The sequence below is a fragment of the Misgurnus anguillicaudatus genome, chromosome 7 (assembly GCF_027580225.2).
Source record: "Misgurnus anguillicaudatus chromosome 7, ASM2758022v2, whole genome shotgun sequence".
Taxonomy (NCBI): domain Eukaryota; kingdom Metazoa; phylum Chordata; class Actinopteri; order Cypriniformes; family Cobitidae; genus Misgurnus; species Misgurnus anguillicaudatus.
The window spans coordinates 12,751,427-12,773,716 of NC_073343.2; the positions used below are offsets into that span (position 1 = coordinate 12,751,427).

Sequence of the window (22,290 nt, forward strand, 5' to 3'; positions counted from 1 at the left end):
TAATATAATATATATAAAATATTTTACAGCGTTAATGCAGAGCTTTTCCCAAGCAGGAAGTGAGCTTCACGCTCCCGCTCTATAGGTGGCGCAGAGAGACCAACATCCATAGCCAACAGCCACCAAACGGCACCAGTGGAAGAGATCGCGAACGTAAAGCGCGCTTCCTGCTTTGGCATTCACGCTAATAGTGTTGTAAATAACGTTCAGTTTCTTGCAAAAACTGATTGATTTGCTTCACAAGACATCAATATGTCACACGGAGTTATGGGGGATAAATGTTGTATTGGATATATATGCTTTAGCTCTTAAAGTGTGAGAATAAGTTGACTTGCATGACGGAGCACATGGGTTTCTGCAAAATATCTTCTTTATAGTTCTGCTGATGAAAAAAAACATATTGGATCGTGTAAGTGTTATAAATAAACTTGATTTTGAAAGTATGCTACCATTTTATTACAGTTTGTTGGACAACGTTCATTCATGCTTCAGACTCAAATATTGAGCGGAAGTATATACGCGGATGTGAGGTATCTGAAAAAATAGTTCCACTATAGCAAATAACACGGATTGAAATCATACATTGCACCAATATATTTGTTTCCAATCATCAACGAACACCACGAACCGCTCGGTGAGTAGTACAGTTTTGAAAATGAACGTTAAGTGTTGTTTTAATGACATGTTTGTGCATGGTCATTGACTTCCATTCTGAAGCAGTCAAGAGACGCTTCTAAAAGCGAAAGGTCAAGACACGACCCATTGTCAAAATTTCTGTGTCCATCACTGTAGTTAATCCAAAACAAACCAGAAATAAGACTCAAAGTGTTAAATACCGGAATTATCCTTTAATGCGTCTTGGACTCCTAGCATCTGAAATTAAACCAGCGCGTCATAAGCAGCTGCGATTCTCTCTGTCTCACGTGCACGTGCTCTCACATCTGTCCGAACAACATCTATAAACATAAACTAAATTAATAATCCTTACGTATTTGTTTAGTTTTATGCGTTTCATGCAAGCTGAGGCAAACTTTCCCTTTTGCTTAAAATATAACCCGCCGCATCTTGGCGGCTCTCTGGCGCACGTGCAGAAAGCCGCGCTCTGTCCGAAATCAGATCACAGATGTTATTAGGATTTAATCTCATCCACCTCACCCAACCTCATTTCTGTGTCTGTAAAGTTCCTCTTTTACGCTCTCTTTGCCATTATTGCGATGAGGGAAAAGCACAACCACGTGACTTATAACGGGAGGTATTGTCACCATCAGGGCCGGCCCGAGGCATAAGCGAACTAAGCAGCTGCTTAGGGCCTCGCGGCCACCAGGGGGCCCCCAATCGTTTTTTTTGTACATTTAATTTTTTTGTACATTTAAATAACTTATACAAGTAATATAAATAAAATGAATGAATACGAATGAATAATTCAAGACAAGAAAATTCTGATTTGCAGACAACTGCTGTGTGTCTGTAGTGCTAGCAGTTGAGTCATGCGCAATATAGACCCCTCGCATGAATTGACAATTTGCGCAGGTGCCGGTCACTGTAATAAATAGTAAGCCATGCCACAAAAAAGGATGTATCCCTCTGGTGCCGAAAAGAGAAAGTAGAAAAGGACAGAGGAGGAGAAAAAAGTGCAAGATAAAGGTATGTTTGCATGATTATTAACAGTATGTTTAATTTGTTCAGCAGCAGTGGTGTGACCGCAGTTGATGCGTGATTGACCCACAGTTCGGCTCGCATGCGATTTGCGGATTAATAGGGAAAGTTTATCATTTGCACGTGTTTGAAAGGCTTGCAAATGTTAACATTTCAAGTGATTTTAAACAATTTAACCCGCAAAAAGACGCTAAAGTGAGCAGGTTTATGTTAAATGTATCCGGTCCAGCTCTAGTCAGAGAGGTGATCCTCACTACGCCCATCAGAGATCAGAACACTTGATGTTTAAACTTTAGACAGAGTTACGCTACTGTGTGTCATACTGTAGTCCATTAGCATAAATTTGAGGGATAGAGCACTTAAAAACAACGTAAGGTTTGTAATTCGTCCTCCATCTGTGTGCGTGCGCGCTTAATTGCACTCGGTAGTGCACACATGTGAAGACGCGTTTCAGCAAAGCAAAAAAAGCAAGCGAACATAACATCTTTCTCTTCTTGACAGGGCACATACAAACAAAATGATCTCCACAGTACTCTTTTTCCAATAAAACATTTGTTTATGTATTAGGTTTATATGTATAGATTAGGCAGAAAGCACAGGTCCATGCTTCTCTTAAAGAGACAGTAACCTCAATTAACCTACTTAAAGGGGTCATATTATGAGATTTTTTTTAAGATGTAAAATAAATCTTTGGTGTCCCCAGAGTGCTTATGTGAAGTTTTAGCTCCAAATACTCCACAGATAATTTATTATAGCATGTTAAAATTGCTAATTTGTAGTCTTGAGCAAAAATGTGCCGTTTTTGGGTGTGTCGTTTAAAATACAAATGAGCTGATGAAATGCAAACACTGATCACTATGATGGTGGTTTGTTGTAATTGAAACTCAATTGTGCTGTCAAGTACTTTTTTCTTTCTCTCTGTGCTATGGCAGTGCTGTGGTTGGATATTGCAGATAAAGGGGGCGGTATTATTGTAATTCGCTTAGCTACCTACCTCACAAAACAGGCGAAATCTGAACGACCTAATTTTTCACAGGCATGCAGAAAATGGCTTACCCAAACAAAGTTACTGGGTTAATCTTTATTACATTTTCTAGGTTGATAGAAGCACTGGGGACCCAACTATAGCACTTAAACATGAAAAAAGTCAGATTTTCACGCTATGACCCGTTTAAATTTGTGTCTTTAGTGTTAGTCAGGCAATCCGGGACGGGGAGAGGGTCACTTCTGTGGCTCTAGAAAATAACAACTATGTTTGATTCATACAATAAAGACAGTGTTATGATTCATTTGATTTGATTTCTGAACCTAATGCTAATTTTAGACCTTACTTAATGTGCAAATTTGTTCTTATTATAAATGTTTGTAATTTCTTTATTTTTTTAATAAAAAAATGGTGGGAGGGGGGCCCCCAAACAAATTCTGCTTAGGGCCCCTAAGGGGCTCGGGCCGGCACTGGTCACCATAAATGGTTCATTGGAGGCGTTTCGGAATGCAAATGACCATTAACGTGGTAAAACTACAGGCCTCAAGTGGTTCTGGCTTCTGCATCCTATGTTTAACTTTATCATCCAATCTAACATAAACGCTACACACCACCACATTTTTCCATTTTAGGAAGCATGTGGACTCGCTGTTCTGACAGACTGGACTTTGTAAACCTCCACTTACACAGTAATTTACCATGATGATAATAAATTGAAATACAAAACTACTAAAACACACTGACTTAGATCCTGCACTGAGCCACAGTTAGCCCATGAGATGACTCACTCTTAGGGAGACCACCTCCAGTCAGACTGTCAAAATGTGGGACAAGTAGCATGGTAAAGTGGAACAATGTGGGACAGGCGTAAAACTTTAAACTTAGATATATAGATATTTAAACATAGATATATTGTTATCTAATTTACCAAGAAAACTTTTTAAACCCACCAACCAAAAGATTAATACCCTACCACCATGCCCCACAGAAAAAAAGCTTAAAGGAATAGTCTATCCTTTTTCCATATTAAACTATGTTATTACCTTAACTAAGAAGAGTTGATGCATACCTCTATCATCTTAGTGCGTGCACGTAAGTGCTGTGGCGCGCGGCGACACTTTGATAGCTTTTAGCTTAGCCCCATTCATTCAATGGTACCAAACAGAGATAACGTTAGAAGTGACCAAACACATCAACGTTTTTCCTATTTAAGACGAGTAGTTATACGAACAAGTATGGCGGCACAAAATAAAACGTAGTGCTTTTCTAAGCGGATTTAAAAGGGTAACTATATTGTATGGCGGAATAGCACTTTTAGGAGTACTTCGACTTGTCAATCAGCTATTACATAACAGAGCAAGGCCAGAGTGGAACGTGCTCATAAACAGGAAGTAATATATGGAAAAATGTACTCCTTTGAAAAACTGTAAGAATACATTTATCTTAAATATCTTTTTTTGTCACATTTTGAGAGATAATAATGTTTGCTGTTGTTGCTTATTTAGACTTGTTGGTAAGGTTAACAGTGTTTGGCGCATTTACCTTTATGAGTTTATTTCAGTAATATTGTTGTTTTTTCCAGTAAAAATAATAATTTACATGTGAATCTTGCTTTCTTGTCAGGTTATTAATTTCAATATACTGTTATGTTAAGTTATGTGAGGATATTTATTGCCATACGAGACGTTTATTGCAGTTAAATACGCTAATTTTTATTTATGACATATGTGGAGATAAATAAACCTTTGCAAATCTGCTGATTTTATTCATTCATGTCCTGACTAGATATTTTAAACCTCCTTAATCCACATTTTTTTAGTCTATCAAATAAAATATCTAAAGTATATTGTTTTATAAAAAAGGATGCTTTGTTATATTGTTTATATGCGTTTTTCCGCAGAAAGTGTCAATCACACAATAATTTTACAGAATCAGGTCACCAGTGCACTGAAAATGGAGTATGTGTGAAAGCACAACGGGTGCTTGACCGATCTGACTGCATACGTACTGCAATTACCAGGCGTTCGGAGACTTTTTACATCAAAGGCCGACAGGCTATGCCATTTGGGGAGGAGCCGCTCACTGATCCCACTATACTTTACAAAGACACAGATCATCAGGTGGTGGTATTCCTAGTGCTCTGCTTTGCGTTCGCTTGCCATATAGTCTAATCCAGAGATTTTGGTGTCATGGCGTCCCACTGAAGAATGTTTAACACATCCATATTGTTTGTTTAATTTGGTGTATTCTAATATACCCAAGGAACTACAATGCGACCAAAATGGTCGCATATGCAACCTTTTGAACTGCCATTGCGACCCTAATTTTTAATGGGTGGCAAATGTATCACTGATTATTTTTGTAGCTACCTTATGTTTTAGACAATATGCTATGATTTACTATGAACATTTATTAAAACAGAAATGTGTATTTTAAGAATACGTTTTATAACGTGCTCTGAACCTTAAACACATTAAGTTGGCTTCATTTTGCGTTAAAGCACGTCGTGTCTCTCCTGATGCGTGTGTTCACATTAGGGCTGCAGCTATCGATTCTTTTTGTAATCCATTAATCTAGCACTGAATCGATCGATTAATCGAGTAATCGGATAAAAATTGTGTGTGTGTTTTTAAACAACTAAAACAAATAATGCATAACGAAAATGACGTGGCTGTAAAATGTTCAAGCATTTGGCTTTTATTTCTAAAAAACAGAGGTATTTGGCTCGAAAAAATAAGCCTATTTATTTCAATTTTTACCCATTTAGTGTTTATAAGTGCCAGTGCCAACAATTAAGCACTTTAATTTATTAATATGCACAGCAGGTTTCATGCTGTAATCTAGCCCTGACATCAAAGTAAATATATGGTTTATGTACATTTCTGCACCTGCAGCATTTACCATTAAGCTACTAAATTATATATAATTTCTGGGGTGAGCCTATTTGCTATGGTAACAACCTGTGTGTGTGTGTGCGCGCACGTGCACCTGCGTTTGTCTGTGCATGCGTGCTGTGGGTGAGGAAGAGTGACACCCCAGTCAGACGTTCAGTTGCTTCATTGCATTTTGGTACGGCAGAAATACATACATTTTCAATAGAACGCTGCATTTGGTTTGCATCACTTGCATTGCGGTGCATTTTAGGTTAAGAATCCATTCGAAAAATCACAACATCACGTCCCGCTGTATACAGTGAATGCATGCTGAAATTATTGTTGCGTGGCTACATAAAAGTTTAAGCATATGTGATGCATGGCGCAATCAGTCTGACTCACGTGAGAGAGAATAACTTATGCTAAACTCCAATAAGACAGAGATTATTATTATTGAACCAAATATGTCAGATTACAAGTACATGATTGCACTGTGGTGCCGTTTTTTGGTACACACACCTGTAAAGTGCATGCGTGTGTGTGAAGGGGTTCTTTTTTAAGCTATACTCTCCTGCAATTGAACGGGAATACGTTTACTACTTAAAAACATCATATCTAGTCAAACCGCATAACAACATTGCTACAAATACACTATGGGATTAAAATCAGCGGAAGCTACGTTACCTTGTTTCATCGATGCTTGGTGAAACAGCGGTGGATGTTTTCGGTTCAGATGCTGAATGTAATGATAATGTAATGATCCTAAACTTTAGACATTCTCTCTCTGTCGTTTATGGACATATTCGCTCCGCCATCGCGCCAACTAAATTCAAAATGTACCACGCGCTATGATGTGCTTCCTGAACATTGAACAACGGTCCGTGTGAATCAGATCTCGGCGCGTGTAGTGCGCGTCATAGGAGTTTAACGAGGCAAAAATTCTGCCTCAAGGAATTTTTTGAATCAAGTAAATCGAGTAACTCGATGAATCGTTTCAGCCCTAGTTCACATGCTCTCTGTTTCTCAATAAATTGGGTGCGACGCGAAGCAAGCTCAGTGTCACATTCAGGGCCTGAAATTAACACATTCAAGGCCTGAAATTAACACCTGACCACGCGCCAAATGCGGGTGGATTTTGCAATTGCCGGGTAACACTGTCAATCTACTGGCCACAATGGCGGGGAACCATTGCGAATCAGTGATGGACGGGTCAATGTATAAACAATCTGCTCCCGACCCACATTTTCAACTAACCCGCCCGCAATTGTTTAAAATAGTTAATTGGCATCTTAATTTCAAACGACCCCATTGACCGCAGCCCGAATATCATTAAAAATATTTTTTGGATGATTCGTAACCCGCACCCGCTCATTTCAGATCAACCTGCGCATTACTGATGCAAATTGAGTGATTCATTGAGAGGATGCGACTGCTGTTTCGTAACATTCATGCGATTGGAAAGGAGAGACACTTCTCGGACTACGTTTGGATGTGCGAGTAAGCATTAAACTGTTGTTGAGATGGGATGAGAATGCAATGTTGACATAGGCTACAGTACAATCACAGTTGCACAGATGTGTATTGCTGTGATGGATCAGAACTCTTGATGTGTAAATTTTAGGGATGCACCGAATCCAGGATTCGGCCGAATACTGGGCTTTTTGACGGGGTTCGGGTTCGGCCGAATCCTAGATTTTTTTTCCACCGAACCGAACCCTAGGCTTGCGCTACCCTGTTTGACGTCACGCGGTTGTTGATTACACACATCGGGTGCTGATGTGGAGATGAGCTTTTTCTTTCGGTGAGCCTTAGGGGCTGGACACACCAAAACTTTTAAACACGGCTGAAAACGCCTTGAGGACGCCAAATGCCAGCTGTTTTTCAGCCGAGCGCTTGGTAGCTGTGATGCTTCAGCTGTGAGCCGGTTGGTTGCTGTGGTAATGTCCCGCCCCTCCTCCACTGTAATTGGACGGCCGTATGAAAACTGACATTGACGAGCGGAGCTTCTCACTCAAAGTTAAATATAGTTTTCAGCGCGGAGCTGCTTGCTTATTGGAAAAACGAGCGTGTCGCAACGCATCGCTTTCATTATGCATAGGCTTATGGTAATTGTCAAAATAGTTTTTCAAAATGGTCTTCACAGAATTCTTTTTAATAATAATAAATAATACATTTTATTTGTAACGCACTTTACTGTTTAGTCAAACTTCTCAAAGTGCTACATGTAATGGTTTCAGTTTGATTCGGTTTTATGTTGACCTTTAGCGCCCTCTTGTGGCGAATATTGTGTATGGTAGAGCCCGTGTTGCACGTGTTGAGGTGAGCTCATTGTAAAGTGTTATGGCTGAAGAGCGGCTCGTTCAGGGAACTAGTGTCCCGCATAAGGCTGTAAGTCGCTATAATTTCTCATATAAACACAAAGTTCAGTATGTTAAAGATGTTTGTCAGTATACTGATTAATCTAGAGATGCAAATGTTGCTAAAACAAAACGGAAAGTGTAAATAGTGAGCATTAAGTAGCACCGTATGCTAGCGGTCTTTTGCTATGATAATTATAGTATATTTACAGGGGTACATGACAATGTAACGTTTAATGCTTAATTTGTTTATTTAATGTTTCCTTTGAATGTTTTTAGGCAGTAAATACTGTTTAGTAAGTTATGCACTTTGAAAATGTAAATTTAATACAATTCTAATTTCTCTATTTTCTATGTCTGTTTACAGTTTTACAATGTCAAAGTTACACGAGAAAGATTTATAAAGCATCTGAAAGATTAAAAGCTATGAATCAATATCTCGCCTGTTCACTGTCTGTCTAGCTGGATATAGAAGCTACACGTCTAGTGAGGACAGAACAGTAAAAAGCCTTATTATCAGCATACAACACCCTTCAGAAGCAGTTAACTTCAGTCATCAAATCATCATGTCGCAGCCATTGAACACGCAACCCCAACGATCGCCAGGGAGCCACGTGCTAAAAGCACAAGATGAGGTACTGGAAACGAGATCCCGGTGCTCTGCTTCTTCATCGCGGTCTACTAGGTCATCTGCAAGCGTAGCAGCTCTTAGAGCACGAGCCAAAGCTGAGGCTGCACAAGCGCAGGTGGTCTATGCACAGGAGGAAGCTGAAGTAATGAAACAACAAGCTGAAATGCAGGCTCAGCTACATATTTTAAAGATAAAGAAAGAAGCAGCTGCTGCTGCAGCAGAAGCACAGATACTAGAAGCAGCCGCACAGTTTGAAGAACAACAGTCATGCAGCAAAGAACATCTGTGCGACAACCCCGTGGATCCCACGGAAAAGGTTCAAAATTTCATTGATAGTCAAGTATTCTTGCAAAGCAACCAAGTGCTGTCACAGCCTCAAATCTCAATCACGAACCCCTTCTACCATCATGATAACACTGGAGCAGAACCATTATCATCCCCCTACATTACTCCTGGAATCAAGCAAGAAAGTCCCCCACACAGACAAAAACGACCGTCCATATACATGTCAACACCACATCCTAACATATCACATCCAGTTCTCAATCATCAACACCAGTCATTCAGCTCAATGCCCCCAAATCCTCAACCGCCCTCTACGGTAAATGACATGGCTAAATATCTAATGAAACGTGAACTGGTGTCAGCCACTTTGCAAACATTTGATGACGATCCACAAAATGATCGTAGCTGGAAATCCTCATTTATGAATGTCATTAAAGACTTGTCCCTGTCCCCTAAAGAAGAATTAGATCTACTTGTAAAATGGCTTGGACCAAAGTCAAACCAACAAGCTAAAAGAATCAGTGCGGCTCAAATCAATGATGTCAGTGAAGCCCTTAAAATGATCTGGCAGCGCTTGGAAGAAACCTACGGAGCACCTGAGGTAATAGAACATACACTGTTTCAAAAGGTTGAAAACTTCCCTAAGATTGCAGCTAGAGACTCAAGTAAGCTAAGGGAGCTGGGAGATCTCCTGCTTGAACTACAACTAGCTAAAGCAGAGGGTTATTCACCTGGGTTAGCCTTTCTGGATACAGCTCGTGGTGTTAACCCTATAGTTGAAAAGCTCCCTTATTCTATACAAGAAAGATGGATCTCGCATGCATCAAAATACAAGGTAGATTACAACGCCACATTTCCACCATTTTCTACCTTTTCTAACTTTGTACGGGAGCAAGCACGCATAAGAAATGATCCTAGTTTCTCCTTTCTGTCAGCAGCGCAGTCCAAGTTTGACAGGCCTGTTAAAAACAGTTCTCGCCCTATGATTACAGTAAAAAAGACAGAAATAACAGAGGGTAATGAAACCACAGACATCAGTGAAGATCCAGACAAACAATGTCCTCTGCATAAAAAACCGCATCCTCTTAGGAGATGTCGCAGTTTTCGCAGCAAGTCCCTAGAAGAGAGAAAAACATATCTGAAGGATAAAAACATATGCTTCAAGTGTTGCGCATCAACCAAACACCAAGCCAAAAACTTTCAGATCAAAGTCACCTGCAAGGAATGTGGTAGTGAAAGACACAATACGGTGTTACACCCAGGTCCACCCCCTCCTAACAGCATCACACCGTCGAGAGAGGTGAAACAGCATGGCGGGGAGCCTGAGCTTATTACACCATCAGTCTCAGCTACAGCAATGTGCACAGAGGTATGTGTTGAACAGCGTGGCTCAAGGTCTTGTGCTAAAATATGCATAGCCAAAGTGTATCCATCAGGTCAGAGGGACAAGGCAATAAACCTGTATGCCGTTATGGATGAACAAAGTAATCAGTCTCTCGCCCGCTCTGACTTTTTCGACATATTTAGTGTTAAAGGAGACACTGAGGTGTATACCTTAAAAACATGTGCAGGTATCATGGAAGTCAGAGGGAGAAAGGCTAAAGACTTTATTATCGAATCCATAGACGGTCACATAAAGGTGCCACTGCCTCCGATGCTAGAGTGTGACATGATCCCTGAGGATAGATCGGAGATACCTTCGCCTGAAGTCGCCCAATATCACCCACACTTAAAGGCGCTTTCGCACAAGATACATGCTATAGATTCAAATGCACAAATCCTGTTGCTCTTGGGGAGAGACATACTGAGTTTGCACAAAGTGAGAGAACAGTGCAATGGTCCCCATAATGCACCATTCGCCCAGCGTCTAGACCTTGGCTGGGTTATCGTGGGAGATGTCTGTTTGAATGGTGTACACAAACCAAGGTCTGTTGCAACGTACAAAACAAACACATTGCTCAACGGACGTCCATCGTACCTCAGTCCATGTACCAATGTCCTGCAAATAAAAGAGAAATCTGTAAGGCAATTAAAAGACACTCAAATCTGCACAGATACTTACCAGGCAATGCAAACAGACAATCTCGGAGACAACATCTTCATCAAGAGTGAGGATGATGAAAAATTAGCACCTTCACAACAGGATATGCAATTTCTAACAATAATGCAGAACGAGATGTATCAGGATGAGACCAACAGCTGGGTTGCACCCCTTCCCTTTGTTACACCAAGACAACGTCTACCAAATAATCGAGATCAGGCATTAAAAAGACTGGACACACTAAAACGAAGTCTTGTCAAAAAACCTGAGATGAGAGAGCACTTTGTACAGTTCATGCAAAAAGTCATAGACAACAAACAAGCAGAAGTCGCACCCACCTTACAGCAGAATGAAGAGTGTTGGTATCTCCCCATGTTTGGGGTGTATCATCCACAGAAACCTAATCAAATACGTGTGGTTTTTGACTCAAGCGCCAAACATGAGGGTGTAGCACTCAATGACATCCTATTAAGCGGCCCAGATCTCAACAACTCTCTGCTTGGAGTTCTGATCAGATTTCGCAGAGAGCCCATCGCAATAACAGCAGATGTGGAACAAATGTTCTACTGTTTCACAGTAAGGGAAGACCATCGCAATTTCTTGCGATTTCTCTGGTTTAAAGACAATGATGTCACAAAAGAGATCATCGAGTATCGCATGAAAGTCCATGTTTTTGGAAATCGTCCGTCTCCCTCTGTTGCAATCTACGGGCTCCGCAAAGCAGCTGAAGCCGGTGTGAAGAAATATGGCAAGGATGCAGAGCATTTTGTCACCAGAAACTTTTACGTGGACGACGGTCTAACCTCACTCCCAACTGAACTTGAAGCAATCACTCTACTGCAAAAAACACAGAAAATGTTAGCTGAGTCAAATCTGCGTTTACACAAAATTGCCTCAAACAGCAGCAAGGTCATGGAGGCGTTCCCAGCAAGTGACTTGGCAAAAGACATCAAAAGCCTTGACTTAGACAACGACCCATTACCTGTGCAAAGAAGCTTAGGCATCAGCTGGAGTCTTGAATCAGATACTTTCACATTTCAAGTCTCTAAAGAACAAAAACCATTCACCAAAAGAGGCGTGCTATCCACTGTTAATAGTTTGTACGACCCCTTAGGCTTTGTTGCGCCTATAACTGTACAGGGAAAAGCACTCATAAGAGAACTAACCTCTGAACCATGTGACTGGGATGACCCCCTATCGCCAGACAAAGAAAGACTATGGTCTGTATGGAGAGACTCGCTTATTGAGTTAGAGAACCTACACATTCCCAGACCATACTTACCATTGTCTCTTTGCTCAACACATCACAGAGAGCTGTGTGTCTTCAGTGACGCCTCATCTACAGCAATTGCAGCTGTTGCCTACTTGCGAGTTGTCAACGAGCAGGGACAGCATCTCACCGGATTTGTCATGGGAAAAGCCAAACTGGCACCAAAACCAGCTCACACCATTCCACGACTGGAGCTATGTGCAGCGGTCCTTGCTGTAGAAATAGCAGAGCTTATATGTCAAGAAATTGACCTAAAGCTTCATGATGTAAAGTATTACACCGACAGCAAGATTGTACTCGGTTACATCTACAACACTTCAAGAAGATTTTACGTCTATGTATCGAACAGAGTCTGTAGAATCAGAAAATCTTCAGTACCAACGCAATGGCATCATGTCTCATCAGAAAACAACTCAGCAGACATTGCTACTCGTCCGATAGCAGCTCTCCTTCTGCCACAAACCTACTGGTTTACCGGACCGCCATTCTTGACGGAGGAACTGCCTCAGTGTTCAACAACAGCAGATACAGATGTGTTTGAGCTAATAGAACCAGAGCATGATTCAGAGATTCGACCAGAGGTGAATATCTATGCAACTAAAGCCATCATCGAACCACTCGGATCACACCGGTTCGAACGATTCTCAACATGGAAACATCTCATACGAGGTATGGCAAAACTCATTACTCTGGCTAGAAACAAGTCCAAAGCCTCAGATCAAAACACTACAAATCCTCAAACTCAAGCTAAACTTACAGTCATCTCAAGCGTCCAACAATATTCATTCAAAGAGGACTTAAAGAAACTGCAGAAAGGGGAACGACTCCCTAAAACAAGCCCCTTGTGGACTCTAAACCCTTTCATAGACCCAGAGGGACTGTTAAGGGTGGGGGGTCGGACGTCTCTAGCTAACCTCCCATATGATGAAAAGCACCCTCTGATACTCCCTAAAAAACATCATGTGTCAACTCTGCTTGTGAGACATTACCATCAAAGCGTTGCTCACCAAGGTCGTCACCTCACTGAGGGAGCGTTGAGATCTGCTGGTGTTTGGGTAATTGGAGGCAGGAAACTAGTCTCAAGTGTAATCTATCAGTGTGTCACTTGTCGTAGGCTTAGAGGAAAGCCTGTCGAACAAAAAATGGCCAACCTCCCAGAAGATCGACTCACCATGGAGCCCCCGTTCACTAGGGTAGGCTTAGATGTTTTTGGGCCCTGGAGCGTAGTTAGTCGCAAGACAAGGGGTGGGGCCGCAGAAAGCAAACGCTGGGCAGTTTTATTTAGTTGCTTAGGGACTCGTGCAGTTCACATAGAGGTAATCGAAACCATGTCCACCTCGTGTTTTATTAACGCGCTGAGAAGGTTTTTTGCAGTTAGAGGCCCTTCCAAAGTTCTCAGATCAGACAGAGGCACTAACTTTATTGGAGCCTGTAAGGAGCTAAAGATCAATACAGACCACCCTGAGATCCAAAACTACCTCAGCAATGAAGGCTGTACATGGACATTCAACACACCTTACTCATCACACATGGGAGGATCATGGGAAAGAATGATTGGCATCGCCCGCCGCATTCTAGACGCAATGTTACTGCAGTCAGGTCCAACTCGTCTTACCCATGAAGTCCTCACAACGCTAATGGCAGAAGTCATGGCAATCATTAATGCTCGTCCATTGGTTCCCATAAGTACTGATTCAGACTCACCAACCATTTTGACACCGTCAATGCTTCTAACTCCAAAGGCAGGAGTTGCTCCTGCTCCTGAAGGAACATTTGACATGAAGGACATGTATAAAAAACAATGGCAACATGTTCAAGGTCTTGCAGATACATTTTGGAAGCATTGGAGACAAGAGTATCTGTCAGTGCTTCAGCAAAGAAGGAAATGGACTCATGATAAAGATAACATTCAAGTAGGGGATGTAGTCTTGTTAAAAGATGACCAAGTTAAACGTAATGAATGGCCCATTGGGCTCATTACTAAAAGCATCCCAAGCGAAGATAAGAGAATCAGAAAAGTGGAAGTTAAAGTTGTAAAGCAAGGGAATACTCGTGTCTACTTGCGCCCAGTGACTCAACTTATTCTCTTGTTTCCCCGCAGTAGTGATTCAAAGACTGATTAGAATTAAGTAATGGTATAAAAGCATTTACACCAGGCGGGGAGTGTAATGGTTTCAGTTTGATTCGGTTTTATGTTGACCTTTAGCGCCCTCTTGTGGCGAATATTGTGTATGGTAGAGCCCGTGTTGCACGTGTTGAGGTGAGCTCATTGTAAAGTGTTATGGCTGAAGAGCGGCTCGTTCAGGGAACTTGTGACCCGCATAAGGCTGTAAGTCGCTATAATTTCTCATATAAACACAAAGTTCAGTATGTTAAAGATGTTTGTCAGTATACTGATTAATCTAGAGATGCAAATGTTGCTAAAACAAAACGGAAAGTGTAAATAGTGAGCATTAAGTAGCACCGTATGCTAGCGGTCTTTTGCTATGATAATTATAGTATATTTACAGGGGTACATGACAATGTAACGTTTAATGCTTAATTTGTTTATTTAATGTTTCCTTTGAATGTTTTTAGGCAGTAAATACTGTTTAGTAAGTTATGCACTTTGAAAATGTAAATTTAATACAATTCTAATTTCTCTATTTTCTATGTCTGTTTACAGTTTTACAATGTCAAAGTTACACGAGAAAGATTTATAAAGCATCTGAAAGATTAAAAGCTATGAATCAATATCTCGCCTGTTCACTGTCTGTCTAGCTGGATATAGAAGCTACACGTCTAGTGAGGACAGAACACTACAGTTTATAATAAAATTAAGCAAAATCACATATATACACATATATGCACCATACAATGTTAATCAAAGGCCCTTTTAAAAAAGGTAGGTTTTTAGGCCACTTTTGAAAAGTATATAGTAAAATTAAAACTAATGCACATATATACACATATATGCACAATACAGTTTTAGTCAAAGGCCGTTTTAAAAAGGTAGGTTTTTAGGCCGCTTTTGAAAGCATTCACAGTCTGTGGTATCCTCAAATGGTGAGGGAGAGCATTCCATAGTCTAGGTGCAGCTGAGCAGAAACCCGATCTCCCATAGTACGAAGCTTGGTCCTTGGAGGTTTAAGGAGACCCTCTGAAACAGAACGGAGGGAGCGTGTAGTGTTTTGTGAAGTAAGAAGTTCCTTAAGGTAGGGTGGTGCGTCACCTTAAATGCACTTGTAAGTGTTGTGAGGAGAGTGACCTTGTACTCAATCCTAGATGAGACAGGAAGCCAGTGAAGTGTTTTAAGTATGGGGGTAATATGATCATACTTTCGCACCCTCATCAGGATCCTAGCAGCGCTGTTTTGAACGTACTGCAATTTCTGACAACTCTTAGCAGGGATCCTGATGAGGAGCGCATTGCAGTAGTCCAGTCTGGAGGAGACGAAGGTGTGGACAAGCTTTTCAGCATCTGCAAGAGTGAGTGTAGGGCGAAGTTTGGCAATATTTCTGAGGTGGAAATAGGAGGACCTACATAGATTGTTGACATGAGCTTCAAAGGTCAGACAAGAGTCTATAGTAACACCTAGGTTGGAAACTGATGTTGAAAGTGGGATATCCTGGTTTGAAAAGGTAATGCTGGTAATGAGTGATGACCGAACCTGATGAGGAATGCCTATAAGAATAGCTTCAGTCTTAGATCTGTTTAGCTGCAGGAAGTTCTGCTTCATCCACGCCTTTATCTCCTCCAGGCATGTGTTCAAAGCGGAAGATGGCATAGTAGCAGTGGAATTTGAATTTGTCTTGAAGTAGAGTTGCGTGTCATCAGCATAGCAGTTATATGAAATTCCATGTCGGCTGATGACACGTCCGAGGGGAAGCATATATAGAATAAACAGAATGGGGCCAAGCACCGAGCCTTGGGGAACACCACAGGTGACGTCATGTGTCAAGGATTTAGCCTCTCCCAGGGCAACATGCTCAGTTCTCCCAATGAGGTAGAATGAGAACCAGTTAAAAACAGAGTCAGATAAAACAATTGTAGATTGCAGACGGTGAAGGAGAATGTTATGATCCACAGTGTCAAAAGCTGCTGTTAAAGGTAGGGTAACACATTTTGAAAAATGCTAACGGTAGCCGCCTAGCAATGAAATCCCGATCCCACCCTCAAGTCAAACCGCCATCCAAAGTCACGCCTCTTCCAAAACACATGAACACGCACAGATCAGACGGTCACATCTCATGTCTCATTCAGCAGTGAGAAAACTTTGCAGTACAAAGTCGAATAACACTGCCAAAATAACCAAACAACTGGTTTACATCAGAATTAGTTTAAGCACACGTTCGGTTGTGTAGACGTAGTAACTATATCGTTACGCTAATCCGTAAACGAACACAAATTTCATAAGCAACACAATGTTTCATCAAAGTAGAATATCTGAATCCATCTCAATACAAACATATCGCGTACCTACCTTACCAAAATAAACTGTGCAACGACTCTTTCAGACCCTTTGCGTCCTGCAGCTGTTTGCATCTCGTGGTATGGCAGTGAAGAAGTTACCGATGTTCATTTGGGGTTTTGCTCTTGCTTATCCAGGCAGTTTTTGCTGTTGTTGTTATAAAAGATGCCTTTAGTTTTGTGCCTCCTGTGTAGGTTGTCAATTTAGCCGAAAAGTTTGCTGTTCTCACTGTTTACAGGCAGGAGGTGAGCGCACGTGAACGCGCCGATGACGTATGGTGTCTGCGTGGACTCGCTGCGCGGTGGGCATTCAAATTATGCTTACGTATGAGGGACAAAAATGGAAACGTCCGTTCAGACCGAAATCTATGATTTGTTGAACATTTTTTGGTCCTACGCCTTTCACAGATGACATAAATTTCTACAAATACATTTAAACAACTTAACACAGTGATTGCTATCAGGATGTAAGGAGACTTTTAACCAGCATAACAAAAAATGTTTCAGGATCAAATCTGTTACCCTACCTTTAAATCCAGAAGAATGAGAAGGGATGGGGAACCAGCATCAGCTGCCATTAAGTGCAGCAACAACTTTTTCCAATACTTTAGAAAGGAATGGAAGGTTGGAGATAGGTCTATAATTTGCGAGAACTTCTGGTCACTTTGTTTGGGGGGCGGTAAATAAGAAGTATTGTCATGGGAAATGTTTCTAGTAAAACATTTCTTTATGTCTTAAGTGTATGTATAGAGAGTCAAAAACCAGTCCGTGCTTATTTGGTCTTAAAGAGACAGTAACCCCAATTAACATACCTAAGTCTGTGTCATTACTGTTATGGCGCTTTTCCATTGCATAGCACCCCACGGCTTAGCCCAGTTTGGGTAGGGTCAGCTCACCTCACTTTGGTGTGGTTAGCTTTTCCATCGAGTTTAGTAACTCTTCGCAGTGAGAGGGATTAGAGGCATGTCGTTATATTTGCGCTGCCTGTTGTGACATCATACAAGTGAGAGCGTCCTTATACATTCCCATACATTTATTTATTTCTCAGTCCGCCACAAAATTAAAATTTGCCACCACTAATAGATGTTTACACATCGCGTTTATCAGTAACGTTACCTCTGTCTCACATGACAGTTTCTGTTCAAACACTGCGGCGTCAGTGACGCTTGGAACCCCAACCTAGGTGGTACGAAAAAAAGTATCGGGTACTACGTACTGCACCCAATGGAGAACCTCCCAAAAGTAAGCCGACCCCACCCAAACCAAACCAAACCGCGGAGCACCACGCACCGGAAAAGCGCCATTAATCAAACAACCCAAGACAAAGGGAAAACCACCCCTGCAACTCCAAAAAATGATTATATTTAATTCATACAATAAAGACAGTGTTATCATTTACTATTCAGGCAAAATAGTTTCAGCATGTCTCCGGTTTCTATGGCGATAACAACTGGCTCTTGTTACAACCACGTGCTGCATTTTCCTTCTCCCATTTTTTATAATCTTATTATTAACAAACCATATCTTTTCTAAAACCATATCCATATCTAGAGTTACAGAGATTGTAGCAAAAAAGCAGTGCTAATGTCAAGCCCATTGCACTGAACGAGCAAAGCTCAAGCTGACTCAGGATATAAAAAATGCAAAGTAATGTAAAGTCTGTCAGCGGGACAGCAAGTAGACTTTTAAATCTGAAATAATGGGTGGATTAAGTTTTCTTTAATCAGCAAGAGAGAAATAGAAAGATAGGCACTTTTGCTGCTTCTGCTCTATCTAATAGAAATTATAACCATTATATCATCAGTCACATTTATAATCTATAGACCTGCACTGTCTATTAATATATTATACATTTTATTGTATTATATTGGGTTTGATAAAAGGGGTCATTTAATTTTTTCATATCAGTTCAAAAACATTAAGTGTTTTCGTGGTACTTTGACAAACAGTGTCAGCTTTGTTCATGGCAAAGAAAGTTTGGAGTGGTTGGATTAATGAACTTTATTACACAGCTCTCTGAAATGCTTGATTCTGATTGGTCAGTTGAGACATTTGCAGGTTCATTCTTTTCAAATAATAACCGCTCTAAAGTAATAACGCATAGCCAGTACTACTTGTATGTTTTAAATCCCTCCGTGCCAACAAAGATTACTGTTTGGCGCCATCTTGTGACAAACACTGGACAACCACAATTAAGAATGGATAAAGTTTGACATTCATTTTAACATGTACGGGAAAAACTAAACATTTAAACAGTGGATAGAAGAACAAACAACGACAAGACACAGAGAGCTTACTGAGACTGAACTTGACAAAATACAGCATGACAGCTACGAAGCCAACACTCAAAAAAATACAGAATGGGCATTAAAACTTCTCAAAGACTGGCTAAAAGAGAAAAAAATGGAGACAGACAAGTACAGATGTGGCCCTTAAAAATGCGCGTCTCTGAGAGCAGAATGCCGCGAGGACTTCCGAAATTCTGCGAGATCCCGCAGAAGGGGGGTTCGGTGGGGGATGCAGGAAATACAAAAACCTGTAGATGGCAGTCGTGTTTCATGTAGGCCATACTGACGACAATTTGTGTGCTTAACTTCATGCTGAGCGTATACTCTATGATATTGAAGTAACATGACACGGATTTTCTGTGTTTAGGAGATACTCTTTGATGCCATACAAATGCAGGCTTTTTTGGCAAACCTTTCGTTGGCGAAGTTTTCTTTGCCAGTTACATAAACAGTGACATATTCTTCATAAAATTTCGACTCAAACGCGCATCATTTGTCTTATTTTTTTCCGTGTACTTACAGTAGAAGAGACGTGATGTATGATAACTGAGTCTTATAACAAAATAACTCGCGAAGACCTTTGAAGAGACCGAGCGCATTTACGCAATATCATTAACTAATTTATCTAATTTTACATTTAGTTCATTTTTGCATCTGAACGTTTAATAGCTTTAACATGGTTGTGTTGCGCTTTTCTGCATTACTGAACAGTAGGAATATAAGTAGAAATATAAGAAAATATAAGTTAAGCGTGTTGTGTGTATTTCCTAATTATAAGCCTTTGGGAAATTGAACCAAATCTAAACGTTCATAAATACATTAACATGTCATTTAAATAAGCTAAATATATTTTTTATGAGCTCAAAATTTTTAATATAATGTGCTATTGCAAAAAATTGAATAAGAAGTGTGCACATCCAAAAATATTATGAGACAGGTGCTCGATCACAAAAACACTTTATCACGAAAAAACAAAGAACGGCACACTGCTACTATAGCTCTCAATATTTATTATTTAAAAGACAACGTTTTGGTCGAAACGTTGTCTTTTAAATAATAAATATTGAGAGCTATAGTAGCAGTGTGCCGTTCTTTGTTTTTTCGTGATTGCAAAAAATTGCCCATCTCTAAAGGAGAATATTCATCTTTAAAGTTGAAGAAACCAAAAAGTATGTACTGATAAGCATTCGTCAAACATAAATAAATAAATATATATATTAGGGATGTGCCCGAAGCCGAATACGTTATTCGCAAGGGCACGGATAATGGCTTTAAAACGAATAACGAATTCATCCGAATAGCAGAAAAAATATTCGGCCAGACATAATCAAGTGTTTACAGCTAAATTATAAAGCCCTTAAAGCACGCATAATATGTGTGTTAAGTGAATGAGTGTAATCTATAAAATTACATGAATGAATGACATTTTCTGCGCGTCCCTTATTTAGAAACTCGAGATGTTTTGGAATTAGTTTTAAAACGCTCCTAATATCAAGCTTCTTTTAATCCAACTGTAAAAAATTACCATTTTAGTTTTTTTGTTTTATTTAATTACACAAGACCAGAAAACCTTGATAAAATGCTGCACTCTGATAATAAAATATTCGTTAATAACTCCGTGTCTCCGTGACTTCGGTCACAGATGATCTTTAAATTACTTCAAGTTAAAGCCAGCTTCATTGTCAATCTAGGTGAATATAAAATAAACAAGTAAATAGATAAAAATATGAAAATGTAACATTTTAAAAGCAAAATGTATACTGAAGATTATTATGACATGAATTGCAATTAACATAAAAAAGTTAGTAAATAACAGCTGAAACATTTACATTACAACTTTCTAATTACCTTGTTTAAAATAATTTTGCTTGTTTTGAACTAAAACTGACTTTAAATAATAGAGAATACTGTTATTTAAAATTATAAACGAATATCTGATTATTTATTAATTTAGATGAAGATTAATGAGAGAGTTTTTTTAAACAATTCGTTCTGTTCGCGCAAACGCTGTAGGCTATGGACATATTTAATAATGAGCTTAACAAGTTTTTTGTAATGCTTAATATGCTTTCGTAAATTCTTGCCAAAACAGATTTTTTTACTATTCTGTCTGCAGGTACTTGCGTGTCTGTGCGTTGGTTTCGGATCTGTCAGTCAGTACGAGTCTTGTTGATCTTAATAACTTTTTAACATAAATCAGTCCCGAACTTTATCTCTCTTAATAACTTTTTAAACCGCAAGTTCCGGATTTTATTTTCAAATTCCTGCATGTTTTTAAACCGAAACCAAGATGTCAGACATGACATGCATCTTAGTATTAATCATTTCACTCTCAGAAAACGTATTAGATGTTTAATTAATAGGGTATTTGAAAACACCCCACTCATTTAGACAGAATGGGTCATATATGTAATGTGCTGAAAGACACAATAAACGCTTACAGCGCTCTCAAGTTCAACGCAGATAGGCACAAGCTGTATGAGGGTTTGAAAATTAGAAGTTTGTTTTCCATGCCTATTATTAATGAGAATCAAGTTATTTGTCTTTTTGATAAAAAAAATGTGTAATATTATTTTTAATATTACACATTAAAAATTACACATAATATTTTTACAGTTATTTAAGTTATAATTATAATAAAAGCAAAAATTCATTTAAAATTGTAATACATATTTAATGCTAACTTTACTTACAAATTCAGAAAATATTTTTTACAGTGTATAAATAAAACGACATGAAGGAAGTTCATTCCAAAATGTAATGCGTCTAGTAGCAGCTACCACTGACACAGAAAGTCAAGAAATTAAAAACCACCCACCCCCAGGTCTGCCAATTCTTTGCCAACCCCCAATTCTAATCTCCTCTCAGCGAGCGAATCAAAAGAAAACCTTGCAGTTGCTTTGTTTAAACGCAAATCTAGGCCTACTACGCTGTAAGTTATTTTAAATGAATTTCTATAACTAAAATTAAGTGGATATCGGGTAACTTAATTTGACATAATCAGTTCACACGCCAAACCAAGCTATTTTTCACGCTGAGAAGTAAAAAATAAGTTTTCCTGCTATACAATTAATAAAGGAGGTGCTGGTATACACAGAGAATTCCTGTCGAGTTTAGCAGTACGGTTTTTAGGTGTGGTCAACTTTACGCAGCGCCGCAAGAGCAGACAAGCGGATGACATCAGAGTACCGCGAGAAATAAGGCGGAGGAGGTTGGTTTCAATCGCTCTCGCGGTACTCTGATGTCATCCACTCATGTTTGAGTCTGTATCAGATGAAAATACAGATTTTGAGGAACAACTTATTGTTTGGAGATTGTCAATGGACGTTTCTTAGTGGTAAGTTTGTTTTTCAGTATGGACCAAAACGCCAAATGCATAAAATAAAAATGTAGTAATATTGTAATGTCTTGGCATGATATGTTTTCTAAAATGTTTAAAAATGAACAAATCAGTT

At 39.6% G+C, this 22,290-nt stretch overlaps 2 protein-coding genes across 4 annotated transcripts in view; one reads left to right on the forward strand and one right to left on the reverse strand.

Annotated features, from left to right (window-relative positions):
* trmt61b (tRNA methyltransferase 61B) overlaps window positions 1-22,290 on the reverse strand; it is an 88,815-nt gene that overhangs the window by 55,751 nt on the left and 10,774 nt on the right. The window lies entirely within an intron of this gene.
* On the forward strand, window positions 6,969-14,831 carry LOC129418268 (uncharacterized). Its single transcript, XM_055173214.2, has 2 exons — window positions 6,969-7,902; window positions 8,239-14,831. Exon 2 carries the CDS (start codon window positions 8,438-8,440, stop codon window positions 14,219-14,221), a length of 5,784 nt encoding a protein of 1,927 aa, XP_055029189.2. The 5' UTR covers window positions 6,969-7,902; window positions 8,239-8,437; the 3' UTR covers window positions 14,222-14,831.